This window comes from Danio rerio, chromosome 20 (assembly GCF_049306965.1).
Source record: "Danio rerio strain Tuebingen ecotype United States chromosome 20, GRCz12tu, whole genome shotgun sequence".
Lineage (NCBI taxonomy): Eukaryota > Metazoa > Chordata > Actinopteri > Cypriniformes > Danionidae > Danio > Danio rerio.
This window is the reverse complement of record NC_133195.1, coordinates 29,311,971-29,328,685: the sequence shown is the minus strand read 5'-3', so window position 1 is coordinate 29,328,685 and position 16,715 is coordinate 29,311,971. Positions and strand designations below refer to the sequence as shown.

At 33.6% G+C, this 16,715-nt stretch overlaps 1 protein-coding gene across 2 annotated transcripts in view; it reads left to right on the top strand.

Annotated features, from left to right (window-relative positions):
* Positions 1–16,715, top strand: part of exoc2 (exocyst complex component 2) — a 51,578-nt gene that overhangs the window by 11,224 nt on the left and 23,639 nt on the right. For both annotated transcript variants that reach the window (XM_073932001.1, NM_200604.2), the window contains 8 exon segments: positions 2,124–2,237; positions 2,325–2,449; positions 10,922–11,002; positions 11,570–11,715; positions 13,065–13,146; positions 13,262–13,364; positions 14,751–14,869; positions 16,218–16,322. In XM_073932001.1, coding sequence (XP_073788102.1) covers positions 2,124–2,237; positions 2,325–2,449; positions 10,922–11,002; positions 11,570–11,715; positions 13,065–13,146; positions 13,262–13,364; positions 14,751–14,869; positions 16,218–16,322 — 875 coding nt within the window.

Below are 16,715 nucleotides of genomic sequence, written 5' to 3'. Positions count from 1 at the left end.
TCTTATTTCTTGCCCAAATATTAAATAATTCGTAAATCAAGAAGCATTTACTAGACAAGCAACAATATTGTCTTCATTCACAAGTTCAGGTTGCTTTATTGGCATGACATTTTGTACAGATATGTATAAAATAGGCTATGTAATATAATAACATCATCAAATACATAGAATATACAGCAAATGAGAAATAAATGACAGAAAAAGGGAATAAAAACAGACAATATCTCTAAAAATGTAATAATTATAAGTGTAGATTATTTAAATAAGGCACATTAGTTGATTAACCATTTTTAATGGTGTACAAATATAAATATTTAGCAGCCAGTTTAGATGTCATTTCGTCCCCTTTGAGTATATAGTAAAGTTTTTCTGAGTCGTTTGTTAAAGAATTAATTATTTAATATTTCTCTCACTCTCATAACTTTGTGTGCTGAATCAGCTGCAAAGCTAAGCAAAAGTAGCTTTAATAAAAAGGTAATGTAAAAGTGCAAACAATTTATGACAACTATTGAAAGTGAAAGCCAAATATCGAACATTAGGAGATCTTGAAACCCCAGCCAGATGCATGTTTTAAGTGCCAAAAAGACGCATCTCTGTGGGTCTGCAGAGCATGTGACTCTGTGTGGGAGGGTTGACAGTTCTTGTGCACATGGATCCAGTAGTAGCCTACGAAAAGGGTAAACAAGAGACACTTTTCCACTGGTTAATCGATCTCAGATATTTGGTTATCTTGGGTGGATATAAAAAAAGTGCAAAAGGATGATGATAATAATAGCTAAAAAAAAAGTGTTGGCAAATATATTTGTGCGGCCATTTATATACCTTATCGCCTGCCCAAGTAAAGTCTAAATGGAAAGCACTGCTCTTGTTCTAATATGAGAACAAATAAGTTTTTCCCTTAAAACGAGCAAAATAATCTGCCAAACACTGCACTGCAAAAAAAATTCTTACTTGGATAATATCTAAAATATATCTAAATATCTAAAAATTCTTAAATCAAGAAGAATTTTCAAGACAAGCAAAACATATTGTCTTGTTTTCAGAAATAATATGCCAAAATTAAGTGAGTTTTTCCTTACAACAAGCAAAATAATCTGCCAATGGGGTAAGCAAAATGATCTTGTTTTTTGTTTGACGCAAGATTATTTTGCTTATCCCATTGCCTCAATAATAAAAAAGCAACATGTTTTTTAAATTTTGTTTTCAGGCAGTCTAGCAGTATTTAGGCATGAAAATGGAGTATTCAAATGTAAAATAACAGTAGTTTTTGTTGGGTGTATATATATTTAAATAAAATGAATCTTTCTTAAAGTTAAAAGCATTATTCTTTCTTGTGCGTAAATGCTTTAACGAAGACTCACCATGTTCCGTACTCTTTCTGCTTAACAATTAGTGTTAAAAAAATTACATAATATTCATTTTAAAAAGCTGTAATGCTGTGTTATGCACAAATTAATTCAAATGCATATTTCTTTGCTCTTAAAATCCCCCATCCTAAGTGACACTCGCACCTTAAGCTTACCCACTGTTCATGTTCAAGCATATTGGGTGGACGTAGCAAACTTACTGATTTTTACCAAAACATTTGGTAGAAGAGTCTCGGTTGTGATCGGGGATGAAAGAGTGAGATACAAATATTACACAGATACATAGCTTGTCTACAACCTGTAAGTATTTATTCAAAGATTGGTGTTAAAAGGTAATATGTACGGAACATCTTTGTGTACAGAGCATGGTTTGTCTACGTTAAACTCTTACACAATCACACACTCTAAAAAACCCGATCAACTGAATGCTCCTGGTTAACTATAATCTTGATTCAACGTTGTAGACTTCGCAATGTGACGATTGCAGATTGCAATATATTGTGCAGCCCTAGTATTTTCTCACCAAACAAACTTTGTTAATCAATTGCAACTTTGAAAAAATAATCAAACTCTCTGTGAGTAATATGAATTCTGTCTGTATATTCTGTGCCACATCATAAGACACAGTGACTTATGTAATGCTTTTTGTATATGAAACGGCTGTCTGCTTTTGCCTTGTGGTCAACATAGCATTGTGGAGCAGATGCTCTGTTATTTCTGTGTGTGTACTGTATGTGTGTGTCTTCTGTTCATCAGAGGGAAGGTTCCTTTGAAGGATCTGGAGAACATGTTTCCTGGAATGAGCGGCGATTTCACCAGTGAGAATTTCTCTGCCACCTGGTACCTGATCGAGAACCATTCATCAACCAGGTCAGCCTGCATACCATCCATCCTTCTGTTAATCAGCCTAAATAGATATATGTGTGATGTTGTTGCTTGTGTTTGGTGCTGTTGTAGTTTCGAGCATCTACGTGCGGGAGTGGGGAACCTGAAGAAACAGGCCAGTAAGAAGAACGAGGGCAGTCTGGCGTATGTGAAAGGAGGTCTCAGCACTTTCTTTGAGGCTCAGGATGCTCTTGCAGGTATATTTTGATGGTGATTTGGGTAATCGATTAAAAAATGATATGAAACTGTATACATTTGCAAAAATGAAACTGCAGCATTTCTGAGGGAAACAGAGTAATTAGTGGGAATGTGTAGGGTTATTTAGGAGACATGGTTGTGCTTGGGAAGATTTTGTTGGAGTTTTTTTTATTTAAAATGCATTTATCTGGGAAATGGGATATTGCAATGATCATGGGAAGTCCAGGATTTCATTTGAGCCGTAAAGAGTAGAAAAAATAAATTTGAAGTGAGAAAAGTGATGTTTTATTTGTAAGTGGTCTTTGCAGCAGTGACTTCGAGGCTTTCCACTGTCAGTGTCAGTATTTGAAGGCATCAAGATTAGATTAGATTAGATTCATCTTTAGTGCCGTGACAGATGTACAAATACAAGGCAACGAAATGCAGTAAAAATAGTATCATCTGCAAATTTGTTCGTGGTACTTAATGACAAAGCAGCAACATTTTTTATGAAATGCAAGAGTGGACATGTATTTATATAATAAGATAAATAAATAAAAAATTACATTTCAGAATATGCTGGATTCAATAACTGATTGTTGTTCATAGTCTGCACATTTTATTATCTGTGAACTTTATTTATTTACTTATTTTTTTGTCATTTGTTTCTTTGTTAAAAAAAAGGTGTGAAATAGTCATTTCTACCCAATGAAATAATTTGGGTTTGATCTAAATAAAAAAAATAGATAGAATTTTAATTATCATGATTTAAGGATTTTTATAATTTCTATGACTTTTCCAGGAATCAAAGTCACATTGTATGTATTCAGTTTGTCCAGAAAATGTTAAATAAAATGACAGCAAATTAATGTAAGAATTGTCTTGGTTTTCACGTTTGTAGAAGATTACTCACTTAATCTTGTTTTTTAATTACTCAGAAAATCTTGTTTTTAATCCTATATTAAATGTAAAATTCTAATCTAAGACTTGTGTTTGCTTGTGACTTGGAAAGCTTTTTATTTTATTTATTATATTTTTAGTATTCTAAATAATTTTTGCCATTTAATCTGACGTTGCATTAAAAGATATGATATGAAATTATACAATACAAAACAATATGATATATATGATACGATACAATATGATACGATATGATATGATGCTATACTTGAAATCAGTTTTAGCCATCTTGTGGCCCCCTTGGAAGGTGGCTTTTTCTCTGTCCAGAGATAAATGTACAGTATGTAAATGTGTTGCAAATAGGCATGGGACGATAACCGTTTTATCGTTTTCGTTTTAACCGTTTCTCCAGCAGAAAAGATATCCAAAGATGCCATTTTAAATTGTAAAAAAATCTATGTTTTTGAAACAAATGAAGACAGCAAAAGTCATTGATTTATTTGAATTATTTAGCCAGACATGTTCACAGTTCCAAAATATTTTAAATGTTTCTGAAATTAAAATATATTGTGTATAAACGGGGAAAAGATTTAGGGCTCTATTTTGACGATCCATGCACAAAGTGCAGGGCGCAAACGCATTAAGGGGGTGTCAGAATCCACTTTTGCTAATATAAGGACGGAAAAATCCACTTTGCGCCGTGGCCCATGGTCTAAAAGGGTTGAGCTTATTTTCTGTGTTAAAGGTGTGTTATGAGAATAAACCAATCAGAGTTTCATCTCACATTCCCTTTAAGAGTCAGTTGCGTCGCGCCATAGCGCATTTGCTATTTACATGGCAGACTTTGTAAGTGGAAAAACCGAACCCTTCACTAGAGAGAAAACAGTTAAACAGAGCATCTACAGCGAGAGAATGAGAAATAAGCCTTCTCATTATTTACTTTTACTTTCGCTCTCGTGGATAGGGAAACCTAGTACGCACAGACATCAGTTAGCCTATGAATAATTAATTTTGTTTGTTAAGCGCAAAGAAGTGCGTTAAAAAACCTGAGTTATATCCTAATACATTGGCTTTGCCCCATATGGTCTGAAACATGAAAAGTTGACAAATCTAAGCTTGTTTTTAATATAAATATAAATAAAATATAAATATGCATATAATAAATAATACTGCTAATAATAATAACATTATACAAAAGATAAAATGAATAAACTGAAAAAGCTGGCATGAAGGTATGAAAGTATGATTTTTATATTCATGTAGGCTAGAAAATAACATGTTTTGTAATATTTTAATCCTTTATATTTATTATCCTATATGTATCCCTATTATATCCTATATATATATATATCCTTAATATTTTAATTATTTTTCATATGTAAAGATATTTGCGTATTGGTCTAGATCTTGTGTGTATTAAGCAGTGTATAAGCGAGGTGCACAACTAATGCGCCCTGCGCTGGACTTTAGACAAGCTTTGTTCTGGTCTATAGAACAGACTATTATAGTTTCTCAAAATAGCAACGTGCCAGCAATGCGCCTCAACAAGCCTCCCTTTTTAGATCCGAACGCCTATGGGCACACAAATGAAAAAAATTGCTATTTAAATAGCCTGGCGCAAAACGACTGAACTACTCTTGCGCCAAGCTGAAACTAGCAAACAACAATTGCGTTGCGCCACATTGCGCCGGGTGTATGATAGGGCCCTTAGTTTTTTACACAGACATTAAAATTGAATTTATTTTAGAGCAGTAATCACAATACTGTGATACCGTGATATTTATATCCAAGGTTATCATACCAGAATCTTACAGTATAGTTGCATGCCTAGTTGCAAAATGCATTGGGAAAAAAAGCTTACAGAGATTTTGATATTTAGTAAAAACAGAAATTCGATTACATTTGCATAGACTGATATTAGACTTTTTATATGCTGTTTTGGTGCAATTGATTATCCCTAAATCAAGACAAATTAAACTAATAAAAAGTCCCATTAAAATGTGTCCCAATAAACATCAAACAAAGTTTTTATCAAAATACTTCACCTTATTTATTGAGCAGTAGACAATACAAATACTAGATTTGACCAAATCAGATGCTTGGCCTTTTCATTCAATTGTTCCACTTCACTTGTCACTGTTCACAGGTGTTTGTGTGCTCGAACTACCCTGATCAGAGGTCAGTGTCACAGTGCACGCTCTATTTTAAAATTTGTCTGTGTACAGGACTGGTCTGGGGTCATTTGTCTTGAGACAAACAGAGCGGCTATTCTTAGCACTGTGTGTCTGTCTGATTGACAGGCGCTGGGACGGATAACAAGGCGTGGTTGTCATAATGTTTAGATGAGGTTGTAATAAGGTTGTCATTGTGCTGAGAGGAAACAAGAGAGCAGCAAACGGAAGCTGCTCTGATTCCCAGAGAAGACTCCCAAAACTTAGCCGCTAGAAGTCAAAACATACTTTTAGAGACAGAGGAAGCCAAGCACACAGGAGGTTAGCCATGACGTCGTTGTGTACTGAAGTCTCCACAATCCAGATGTGGACGGGGGAAATAGACTTTTAGGTTTTGTGTGTCAAGGTTTTACTTCCAATCAAAAGATGTGCTTTAATATATTTATGCTGTATGTATGTTACTGGTCGAAAGGAAGTGTTTTCCTCACCAAGGGTGCAATCATTTTATCAGAAATGCTATAAATACATTACAGTAAAATATTATTTAGATGTAAAATAACTTTTCAATTATCAAATTAAATTATAATTGGCATATTATCGGATTATTTTAGATTGTAAATAATACATTCCTGTGATTCAAGGATGAATTTACTTCCGTATTCAGTGAAACAATGCTTAGAAAAGCATTGGTATATGCTGATTTCCTTTTTATTGGTACTCAGACATTAATAATAATAATTCTTGTTTTAATGTTTGATTCCTATAATTCTTATAATTATAAAGAATTCTAATGATTTGTTTACTATTAAACAATAGTTATAATTAACGTTTAAAAGCACCTATTTAATTTATATTTATTTTTACTTTATAAGTGTCTTAAATGAGACCTTTTAATGGTATTTCTACAAAAATATGAAGCATTTTTTAACACTGATAATAATAAATTCTTCTTAAGTGTCAGATCATTCTATTAAGATCATCATTTTAAATGATTTCTAAAGAATCGCATGTCATTTAAATTACTGGAGTAATTATGCTGAAATACAGTTTAAAATGTAATTTATTCCTGTGATTTAATCTGCATTAAAAAACAAATCAAATATTTTAAATAGTAATAATATTTCACAGTTTTACAGCTTAAACGAGACCTTGCTGAGTTAAATACTTTTTATAAAGCATCAAAAATATCTTCCTGATCCCAAACGTTTGACTTTTGTTAGTGTAAAAGTGCTTAAGACTGACCACCAGTGATGAAATCTGATATTTAATAAAAATCAAATTAATTTTTCATAATGTAATATATTCATGCTTATCCTTTGGTGTCACACAAGCTTTAATAATCATTTAAGAGGTGTTACATCATAATTGTGGAACAACAACACTATTTATAGACATATCACCTTGGAATGAATATTTTTCTTGTTCCAATTAAGCATATAAGGCTGTGTTAAACATTTTGTCCAGTACAGATGTTCATTTTATGTAATGTACTATTTACTGAAATATATATATATATATATAAATTTTTTTTTTTTTTTTTTTTTTTTATGAATTATTGAGTTATATTTATTGAATTATTTGCCCTTCAGGACTTTAAAAGAAAAGAGTCAATGAGCAAATGAGTTGTTTAACATACACTGAAAATGTTTTACTGACTATATGTACACAAATACAAATATTTCATATATAATATATTACATTTTTTAAATAACAGTTTTTTTTCCACAATGTAAAAATTAATATTTTATCTCAATGTTAAATAATGCATCAACACATTTACACACCCATTCAGTTGCAGGTTTCATCTCAACTTTGTTTGCTAAAGCATTATTTAGTTGACTCTGATTTTGTGTTTCTTTCTGGTCTTTCCTGGGGTCCGTTATTCGTACGTGGATTACTCAGTTAGCTGGATTTGGATATTGACGATTTGACACGATCCAGGATCGTTTCGTTCTTCAAAGCTGATCCGAGAGTTGTTGTCATGGCAACAGTTCTGCTAGGTCAAACCTGATCGGGAGCAGGTTCAATTCATATAAACAGGATTAGATCGGCTCAGTTCAAGCAAAGATAATACAGAAAGTATGTACCGAGTTCTGATATTTTCTTACAGTAAAAGTTATATACACTTATACACTACAAAATAGTAGTTTTTAACTATATATTTAAAGTTATAGTCATTAATAAAATAAATAAAGTTTTACATATTAATAAAACGTATGCAATCATCCTCGAAATGAAAGTACAAAGACTGCCAGCTGGTGGTGCAAAGAGAAAACTTATTGATATGAACTTTTTAGATCGCTTTAGTACAAATTGTGTATAATAGAAATGCACAATATGTGACTTTTTTTAAAAGCAATAATACATTTATGCAGTCATAAACATGTTTTGACAGTTAATATGCCAGTGATTTGATGCTTCACAAAAGTTGCAGACGCCTTTACCAATATCAAAATGCTTTTGGAAACAACCAGTTATTCTTTACACCGATTAAAAAACTGTACTATAATAAAGAAAATCTTTTCTAAATGTAGAACTAAATACATTGATTTGCATTGAAATACATGATGAATACTCTTGTCTTGACAAATGAAAGTGTAAAGCCTGCAGCTCACAACAAATGTGGAAAGTTCTTGCGTGTCATATTTAACAAACCGTTTACTGCTAATTTGATGTAATTTTGCTCACATGGATAATTGAATATTAGTCAGATGATGTCGTCACGCTGCTGTGCCGTCAGCCAATCGTTGCATTGCTGATCATGATTTCGAGGATCGATAGATCTGTCCTTCATAACACACACAGCGATCTCAGATCAGTTCATCCTGACATTCTAATCTGATTCGCGAACTTGTTTGAAGAACCAAATTAGCGAGAGAACAGTTATCAAGATTAAATGATCCAGGATCTGCCAAATAATCTTAGATCATTTAAGCGAGGTACGAAGAACGGACCCCTGCTGTCAACCGGCGAAAAAACAAAGAAAGATGTTTCTGATTGGTCCTCGTTTGTGCATTTGAAATGCTGATTGGCTCACAGAAAAAACCTTTTAGAGCCAACCTACAGTTGGACTTTGTCGATAAAATCTTTGTTGTTTTTTAAATAAAAAGTTTTAAAATGTAAACAACTAATTAAAAAATCACATAATCTAAATAAGTTGTCATTTAATAAGACTTTGTGAATAACTCAATTTTTAAAAAATGTCGGATAGAACCTTATAATTCTATGGTGACGATATGTACACTTATTTATTTAACAACATACTTGGTTTACATTTCAATTTTCACATAATATAGATATACATACAACATTAAATATAGGACTATTTCTGTACATGCATTTGTCAATTTGTATGTTTTGTATTCCTAATTTACTTATTTTTTAATTCTGTCCCGTCACTGTCATTTTGTTACACTGTGGATACTTCTGCCCCAAAAACAAATTCCTCATATGTGCAAACCAAACATATCTGGCAATAAATCTCCTTCTCATTCAGATTCTTAAGGCATAAAGAGTGGAAAAGCAGGAATCATCATCATGATAGCCTAATGTGATTATTGAACTTCAAAAGGCTGGGATTGAATGTAATAAATGTGAGTACAACGTGTTCAAAGTCAAACCATTGCCATAACGTGCTGTGCCGGCTTGTGGTTTCAGAGTACTTCGCAATCAATGAATACCGCACATTTATGGCAAGTGGTTGCTTATGGTCTAATGTTGATGACTTACGACAGTGTTTACATTATGCTGTTTATATTGTAAAATGTTGTAGAAGGATGTAAGGGTGCATTATTCTCATCTGACAGCTGCGAGTAGTAAACTATAGACATTTCAAAATAAGAGCGTGTTTTTGGGTTTATGTTTAAAAGTCCACCACAAAAAGAGTTAAAAAGAGTTATCCACCACAATTTCTTTCTTTCATGTGTTCAATAGTATTTGTTTTTTAGTCTGTAATTTTTGTTACACAAAAAAACTTATTTAATTTGAACAAAATAACATGTAACTTTTGTAACTTATTTTGAGCTCAAGAATAATATTTGAAACATTCCCTCACATTCTTTGTGTAAAAAAAAAAAAAAAATGATGAAGCTGCCATGTTTCCATCGTTTCAAAGTAAATTTCTGTATAAAAAATACCAATAAAATTAAAGTCATTTTAACCCTCCTCTACAAAATAATTGATTACCTGGAAATGTAAGTGTATATTTAAAATGACATTTATTATTTTGGCTTTCATTACTATTTATGGAAGTCTTCCTTTATAAAAATACAAATTTGAGGTGGGGAAATTTCAGAAATTTGGTTGATTTGATTTAAAATGAACCAGTGAGTTGCAGTTTAACCAAATCTTGCATCAAATTAAATGCTCTGATATTTGCCTGTTAAACAACCACTGGATCTGCATTCCTGATCTTGAATTAGCTTTGGATGAAAATAAATAAATGTAAATAACATGATTTAGCTTTTGTATAAGGTTATTTTTATTTGCGGTGGATGTAAAGGGATTTTAAAATGAAAATTTGCTCACAATCAACTTGCCCTTCCAAACATTTATGAGTTTCTTTCTTTTTTTGCACACAAAAGAAGATATTTTTAAAGAAAACTGAAAAACCATTGACTTCTATAGTAGGAAATACTATTACAATGTATGTCAGTGGTTACAGGTTTCCAGCTATCTTCAAAACTAGTCTTTAACAAAAGAAAGAAAAAAGGATTAAAACAAATAAAGAATTTTCATTGTTAAATGAACTATCCGCCTTAAGAAAGTTCTTAAAAACTAGAGTCAGATACTTTATATACAGTTGAAGTCAGAATTATTAGCCCCCTATTGAATTTTTTTTTCTTTTTTTTTAACATTTCTTAAATGATGTTTAACAGAGCAAGGACATTTTCACAGTATGTCCGATAATATTTTTTCTTGTGGAGAAAGTCTCATTTGTTTTATTTTGGCTAGAATAAAAGCAGTTCTTAATTTTTTAAAAAACATTTTAAGGTCAATATTATTAGCCACTTTAAGCTATTTTTTTTCGATGGTCTACAGAACAAACCATCGTTATACGATGACTTGCCTAATTACCCTTATCTGCCTAGTTAACCTAATTAAGTTAAGCCTTAAAATGTCACTTTAAGCTGTATAGAAGTGTCTTGAAAAATATCTAAAAAAGTATTATTTACTGTCTTCATGGGAAAGATGAAATAAATCAGTTATTAGAGGGAGGGGGGGATAAACGTAGGGTCTAATAATTCAAGGGGGCTAATAATTCTGACTTCAACTGTAAGTAGTCCAAAAGAAGAGCATTTATTCAAATATGAATTTTAGTACGACTTTTATTTATAATAAAACAAATATTTACTGCAAACTTTTGAATGTTGCTATAAACACACTTTTTCTCTTCCTCTCTCGTTCATTTTAATGCTCTAGCCATCCATCAGAAGCTGGAATCGGACGGCACAGAGAAGGTGGAGGGCTCTATGACCCAGCGACTGGAGACCATCCTGAACAGTAAGACATAAGACCAAACACATGCTCACAGTTCCACAAAGCAGCTAAATTTAGGGTCAGTCTTGCATATGCGATCTCCTCAGACCATCAAAGCCACACATTTCACGCAGACCTGGCTGTGTTTCTGCGTGTGTTCAAAACCACTCATATCCCAATCATATCTCCATGTCAATTCTCTCATGTGACGGTAGGTCAATAAACACGCTGGTTTCCTGCGGGCCGCACAAATAAACCAGTCACACACTGACATGCTTTCATCGCCGACCTCTTCTCTTTCTCCTCGCCAGCCGTTTTTACATGTACATTTAGATGTATGTTCTTACCAGGGCCACTTATTGCTTTCGACCCTCTCAGCCAATCACAAGCCGACTCAAGACGTTTTATAGTGGCCAGAAGGCTGGATCTTATTAAATCTGACCAAGGGAATCCAGAATAGCTTCGACCACCCAAGACGAGGGAGATCTTGAATTTATTTGAAGCTGAGCGAGGATGATTAAAACCCTTTTTATCAGCTGTTGCCCTTCTACACGCTGTTCTCATCTCTTTCCATTTGCTCATTCCTCGCAGGAGCAAGTGAAACTGCTGACACTCTGTTTCAAGAAGTGCTGGGCAGAAAGGACAAGGCCGACTCCACACGCAACGCTCTCAACGTTCTCCAGAGATTCAAGTTTCTCTTTAACCTGCCGCTCAACATTGAACGCAATATACAGAAGGTGGTAACACACACACACATTTATCATTTCATGGGGACTTAGATATAATGACTTTTATACTGTACATTTTATAAAGCAGTATATTTTACATATAATCACATCACTTACAGCCTGGGCCAGATTTTTGCATAGGCATTCAGGGGGTGGGGGGATGTTACAATGAAGAAAAATTATTTATTTATTGTTTTATTATTTTTTCTTGTAATGCTTATACACTCTAAGACAATTACAACAGTAAAGAACAAAATATTGAATATCATGAAATATGTTCATCTAGGGGGTGCGAATATAGCCAGGGTGCAAATTATACATTGACAATCAGGGGGTCAACTAATATTATTACATACTAGTAATTTTTTTTTTTTGTGTAATTCATGCTTCAGTGAATCAAACTAAATGACATCAATTTTATCGATGCAACATATTTCATTTATCAGTGTTTTGTGGAATAGTTTGTGTATTCTGACCAATACAGAATCCTGTGATTAGCCAGAGGTCAAACTATACAAACAACACATCAAATTTTACTTTACTTTAAGACCATTTGGAGAAACAAACACCTATTTTACAAGAAAAGTATTTGTGAACACTTACCATATATATCGGCATAGATTAATTGATGTGATTATGCATTTACAATGGTATAATCCATTATAGGGGTGGTCATTTGTATATTTATATTATCTATTATTTAATTAGTATTGTTAGTAATTAAGATTCAGAGTTGAGCAAACTATTTAGAGGACTGACCCCCATACATGTTGTTTTCATGTTCTTCAGGGTGGATCAAGCATTAATTAGGGTGGTCAATCCCCCCTAAACCCCCTTTAATTCGCACCTTGGCTGTAGGGTCACAAAAATTTTTGGCCCCGCTTACAGCAAACCTAATGCATGCATTTTCAACATAAAAATGTCAATACATTTTCAACAAAAACTTTGATTGATTTATCGTCTCTCTTAAAAATGTTTCCATGACATTAAAAAAAATCTCACAACACCACTGTTGCAAAATTAGAGATTGCAATTTTGTTTCTGTGCAAAAATAAATACTTAAAACACTTTTGGTTCAGGAAGGGTGAACCAAATTTATCAAAAGTTACCGTAAAGTGTTTAAAGAAATTCTATGTGTGTGTATTTTTTCATAAATATATAAAGACTTATTGAAATGCATCACAGATTCCACTAAAATAGATTTTATAATAATTGACAAAATTTTACAGTATCACTTTTTTATTGTGTTTACACAAATAGTTGCTGCGTTTAGAGCAAACAAGTCTTGTTTTGAAAGCCAAATTTGTCATCATATAAACTGTGATTTGTAAAAATGTGTTTGTTTGTTTTCCATCCAGGGCGATTATGATGTGGTCATCAATGATTATGAGAAAGCCAAGTCTCTGTTCGGCAACACAGAGGTCCCAGTCTTTAAGAAAGGTAATCTGCTAAATGTCTAATAATGTATGTTAACATGGATCGTTTTATATGCATTCTTTTTAGCTGGAGTATTGTGTGAATATTAAGGAAGCCTGTCCTGCATATGTGTTTATAGTGTATTCCGAAGTGGAGACTCGCATTGAAGCCCTGAGGAAACTGCTTTTGGACAAACTTCTGGAAACGCCGTCTACTCTGCATGATCAAAAACGCTACATCAGGTGTGTGACAAACTACACTTGAATTTCAAAAAGAACTGAAGTGTGCCCGGTTAGTTTTTTTTTTAAATATATAAATAAACCAATAGTTTTTATAACAATTTAAAGGCTACTAATTGGTTAGAAAAAACTGTAGATGTTACATTTTATAATTTGGAAAATATGTCAGGAAACAAATCTTTCCCAAAATGTACAGGAAGCTTGATAATTTTATCCAAAATTATTTTACATAGAATAAAATGATTTATACTGTGAGAATAAACTGAATGGGGTATATACACACAGGCTTTTAATTTCAGTCAGCCAGCCCCAGGGCTACCGGTGAATTGTCATCCCATACTAAATCACAGCATTTAAGATCTGATTTCTTTAAAAAACAGCTTTCTTCACTGCCTGGCTGAGATATTATATAAAGTGGGTCTCAGACCAACGAAGAAGCACTGCATTAAATTATATTTTTCCGCGCCATGACTTTAAGATATGGAAATTAATTTTACCCCAGTATTTTTAATAGAGATTCTGTGCTAGCCTACTACTTATCACGGCCGCTGTGTTTAAACGGTTTTTCGTTTCATTTTACGCTGTAACAACCAAATGAATTCTTGAGTCTATTCAACTGATTATATTTAAATTACATTAGAAAATTGATGCTGTAAAAGGAACTTTATGAAATTGAAAATAGCCACATAAACATTTCACTGGAAGTTCATCGTTGGCTGAAAAGCTGTGCATATAGTCCATTATGAATATGAATTTTATTATATTTTATACAGTACTGTTAAATAGCCGGGGGTCAGGAAGAGGTATTTATTTATTTATTATTAAATTATATGAAGGAAGTTTCTGATGCTCACCATCTGAAATATTATTACAATTTCAATTAGCTTTTTGCTTTAAAAAAATATAATTCCTTCAAAGTGGTAGCTTTTACCTATTTGTCATAAATTTGTTTAAATGTAATAAAACTTAGCACGATCTCTTATTTTTTGTATATTTTAATATGCACATTACATAACGTAATGTAATGTTAACGTAATGTAATTACATAATGTTTAATTTTTTCATTAAGATGTCTGTATTTCACCTGTGTTTTGCCATTTTATCCTTACAAATGCTGTTTGGTACATTAAAACGTAATATGCTTCTATGTATTATCACTTTTGTAAATTCTGTTTAACATTTGTGTTGTTCCACCTATAAAAGTGAATCAAAAATGTCATTTATGGTCAGATTTAAAAACATTACCACCAGTTATTTAAGCTAATGGCATTAGAAACCAGCATCCAGTGGTCATGACAACTCCTAGTAACAACATTGCCACAACCCATTGACCTGTGATTACAAAAAAGCAGATAATCAAATGATTCCCTCTCTCATATTTTCATTCAGATATCTGTCAGACCTGCATGCTCCAGGTGACCCGGCATGGCAGTGTATCATCGCCCAGCACAAGTGGATTCTCCAGCTGATGCAAAACTGTAAAGAAGATTTCATCAAAGAGCAGAAAGGTACACACACACACACACACACACACACACACACACACACACACACACACACAGATAGTCTGAAATAAATTGATGGCTTCTTTACAGCGTAAAAGCAGTGTGTGTGTTCTGTGTGAGTGTGTTTATATAGAGAGCAGCCCGTGTGTGGTCTGGTCGTGACCCTATAGAGAACAGGAAGTCCATAGAGCTCTATATAGTGTGGCGGAGCTGAGGGGGGTTTGCAGGAGACACAGACAGACATCAGGGAATACAAGAAGAGAGAGGAGCGTAGATAAACATTGGAGATGATTGGACACCTGGATCAACACCAGCGCTCATTTTTTTCTTTTTTTGTATCAAAAGAGAGAGTAAATGTCCAAGTGCCTGAATGGTACATGTCTTTATCTGTATGAGAGAGAAACATGGTGTGTGTGTGTGTGTGTGTGTATACTCTGTGTGGACATATTGAGTGTTTCAGAATAAATCAACAATGTATTCAAGAGCCCCCGAAAGAGTTTTAGTGCCATCTGTTGTAAGAGAAGAGGTATTACATGTTACTTAATGTTTCATGTTTGCTGGTAATTAATGCCATGTTCACACACTTGGTATAAAAAGGATAGATTATCCAAAAAATAAAACTACCTCATCATTTATGCTTCTCCATGTGGTTTTAAACTTTCATCAGTTCTTCTGTTGAACACAAAAGAAGATATTTTAAAGAATGCTGGTTTCTGGCACCCATTGACTTCCATAGTATTTTGTCCATGGATGCCAGCAACCAGCATTTATCAAAAAATCTTCTGAAAATATAGAACTTTAAATGTTGGGTGAGCTGTCCCTTTAAGATGCAATCACAAGTGGAAAAAGGAGACTTGTGTGCTTCTTTTTTCACTTTTGACCACTTTCAACTTCTCTAATGAGGGGAAAGTGTGTTGATAAGTATTGGCCTATTGATCTTTCAGTCTAGCCTACTGTGAAAGCTAGCTTGGAATGTTCATACTGTACAAACAAATGGAGGAATTTGTAGAAAAGCAGTATAACATAAAAAACACAGTAAAAAAACTCATAGAGGCTAAACTGATAGCTGTGGCTCCTGATGACAAATTGAAGACTTAAAAAGCATCAGTCAATGCAAGAAACTGAACACTTATTTACAACATTATTATTTTTAATCCACTGTCTTGGATTTTGTTCATTCATGAGTTACCAATAACCACAGTTTCAGTTAAAATCTTCTTTAAAGTTCTACTGAAGCAAGCCACTGACATCTTGGTTGGTCAGGAGTAAATAAACAGCATGTTTTAATTTTCAGGTAAGCTATGTTTAAAAAAGCTGATGTAGGAGCTTTCTTCTTGTTGTTTTGTTTCAGTGGGTGGTGTCGGGTTGGATCTGGATCGTTCTTCAGTTCTGAACAGGATCAGTCTCTCGGCTCCAGTGAAGAGAGGAGGCAGTTTCCAGACGCCTAAAGATGACTGTGAGTACAGAAGACCTACATACTCGACTGTTTAGATTTTATTTAATGTAAAACACAGTTAAACAGTAACATGGTGAAATTCATTCGGCTTAGTCCCTTTATTAATCTGGGGTCGCCAAAGGGGAATGAACCGCCAACTTATCCAGCATATGTTTTACACAGCGGATGCCCTTCCAGCTGCAACCCAGTACTAGGAAACATCCATACACACTCATTCACACTCATTCACTAAAATTCACCTATACCGCATGTCTTTGGACTGTGGGGGAAACCGGAACACCCGGAGGAAACCCACACGAACCAGGGAGAACATGCAAACTCCTCATAGAAACGCCAACTGAGCCAGCCAAGGCTTGAACCAGTGACCTTCTTGCAATGAAGCGACAGCACTAC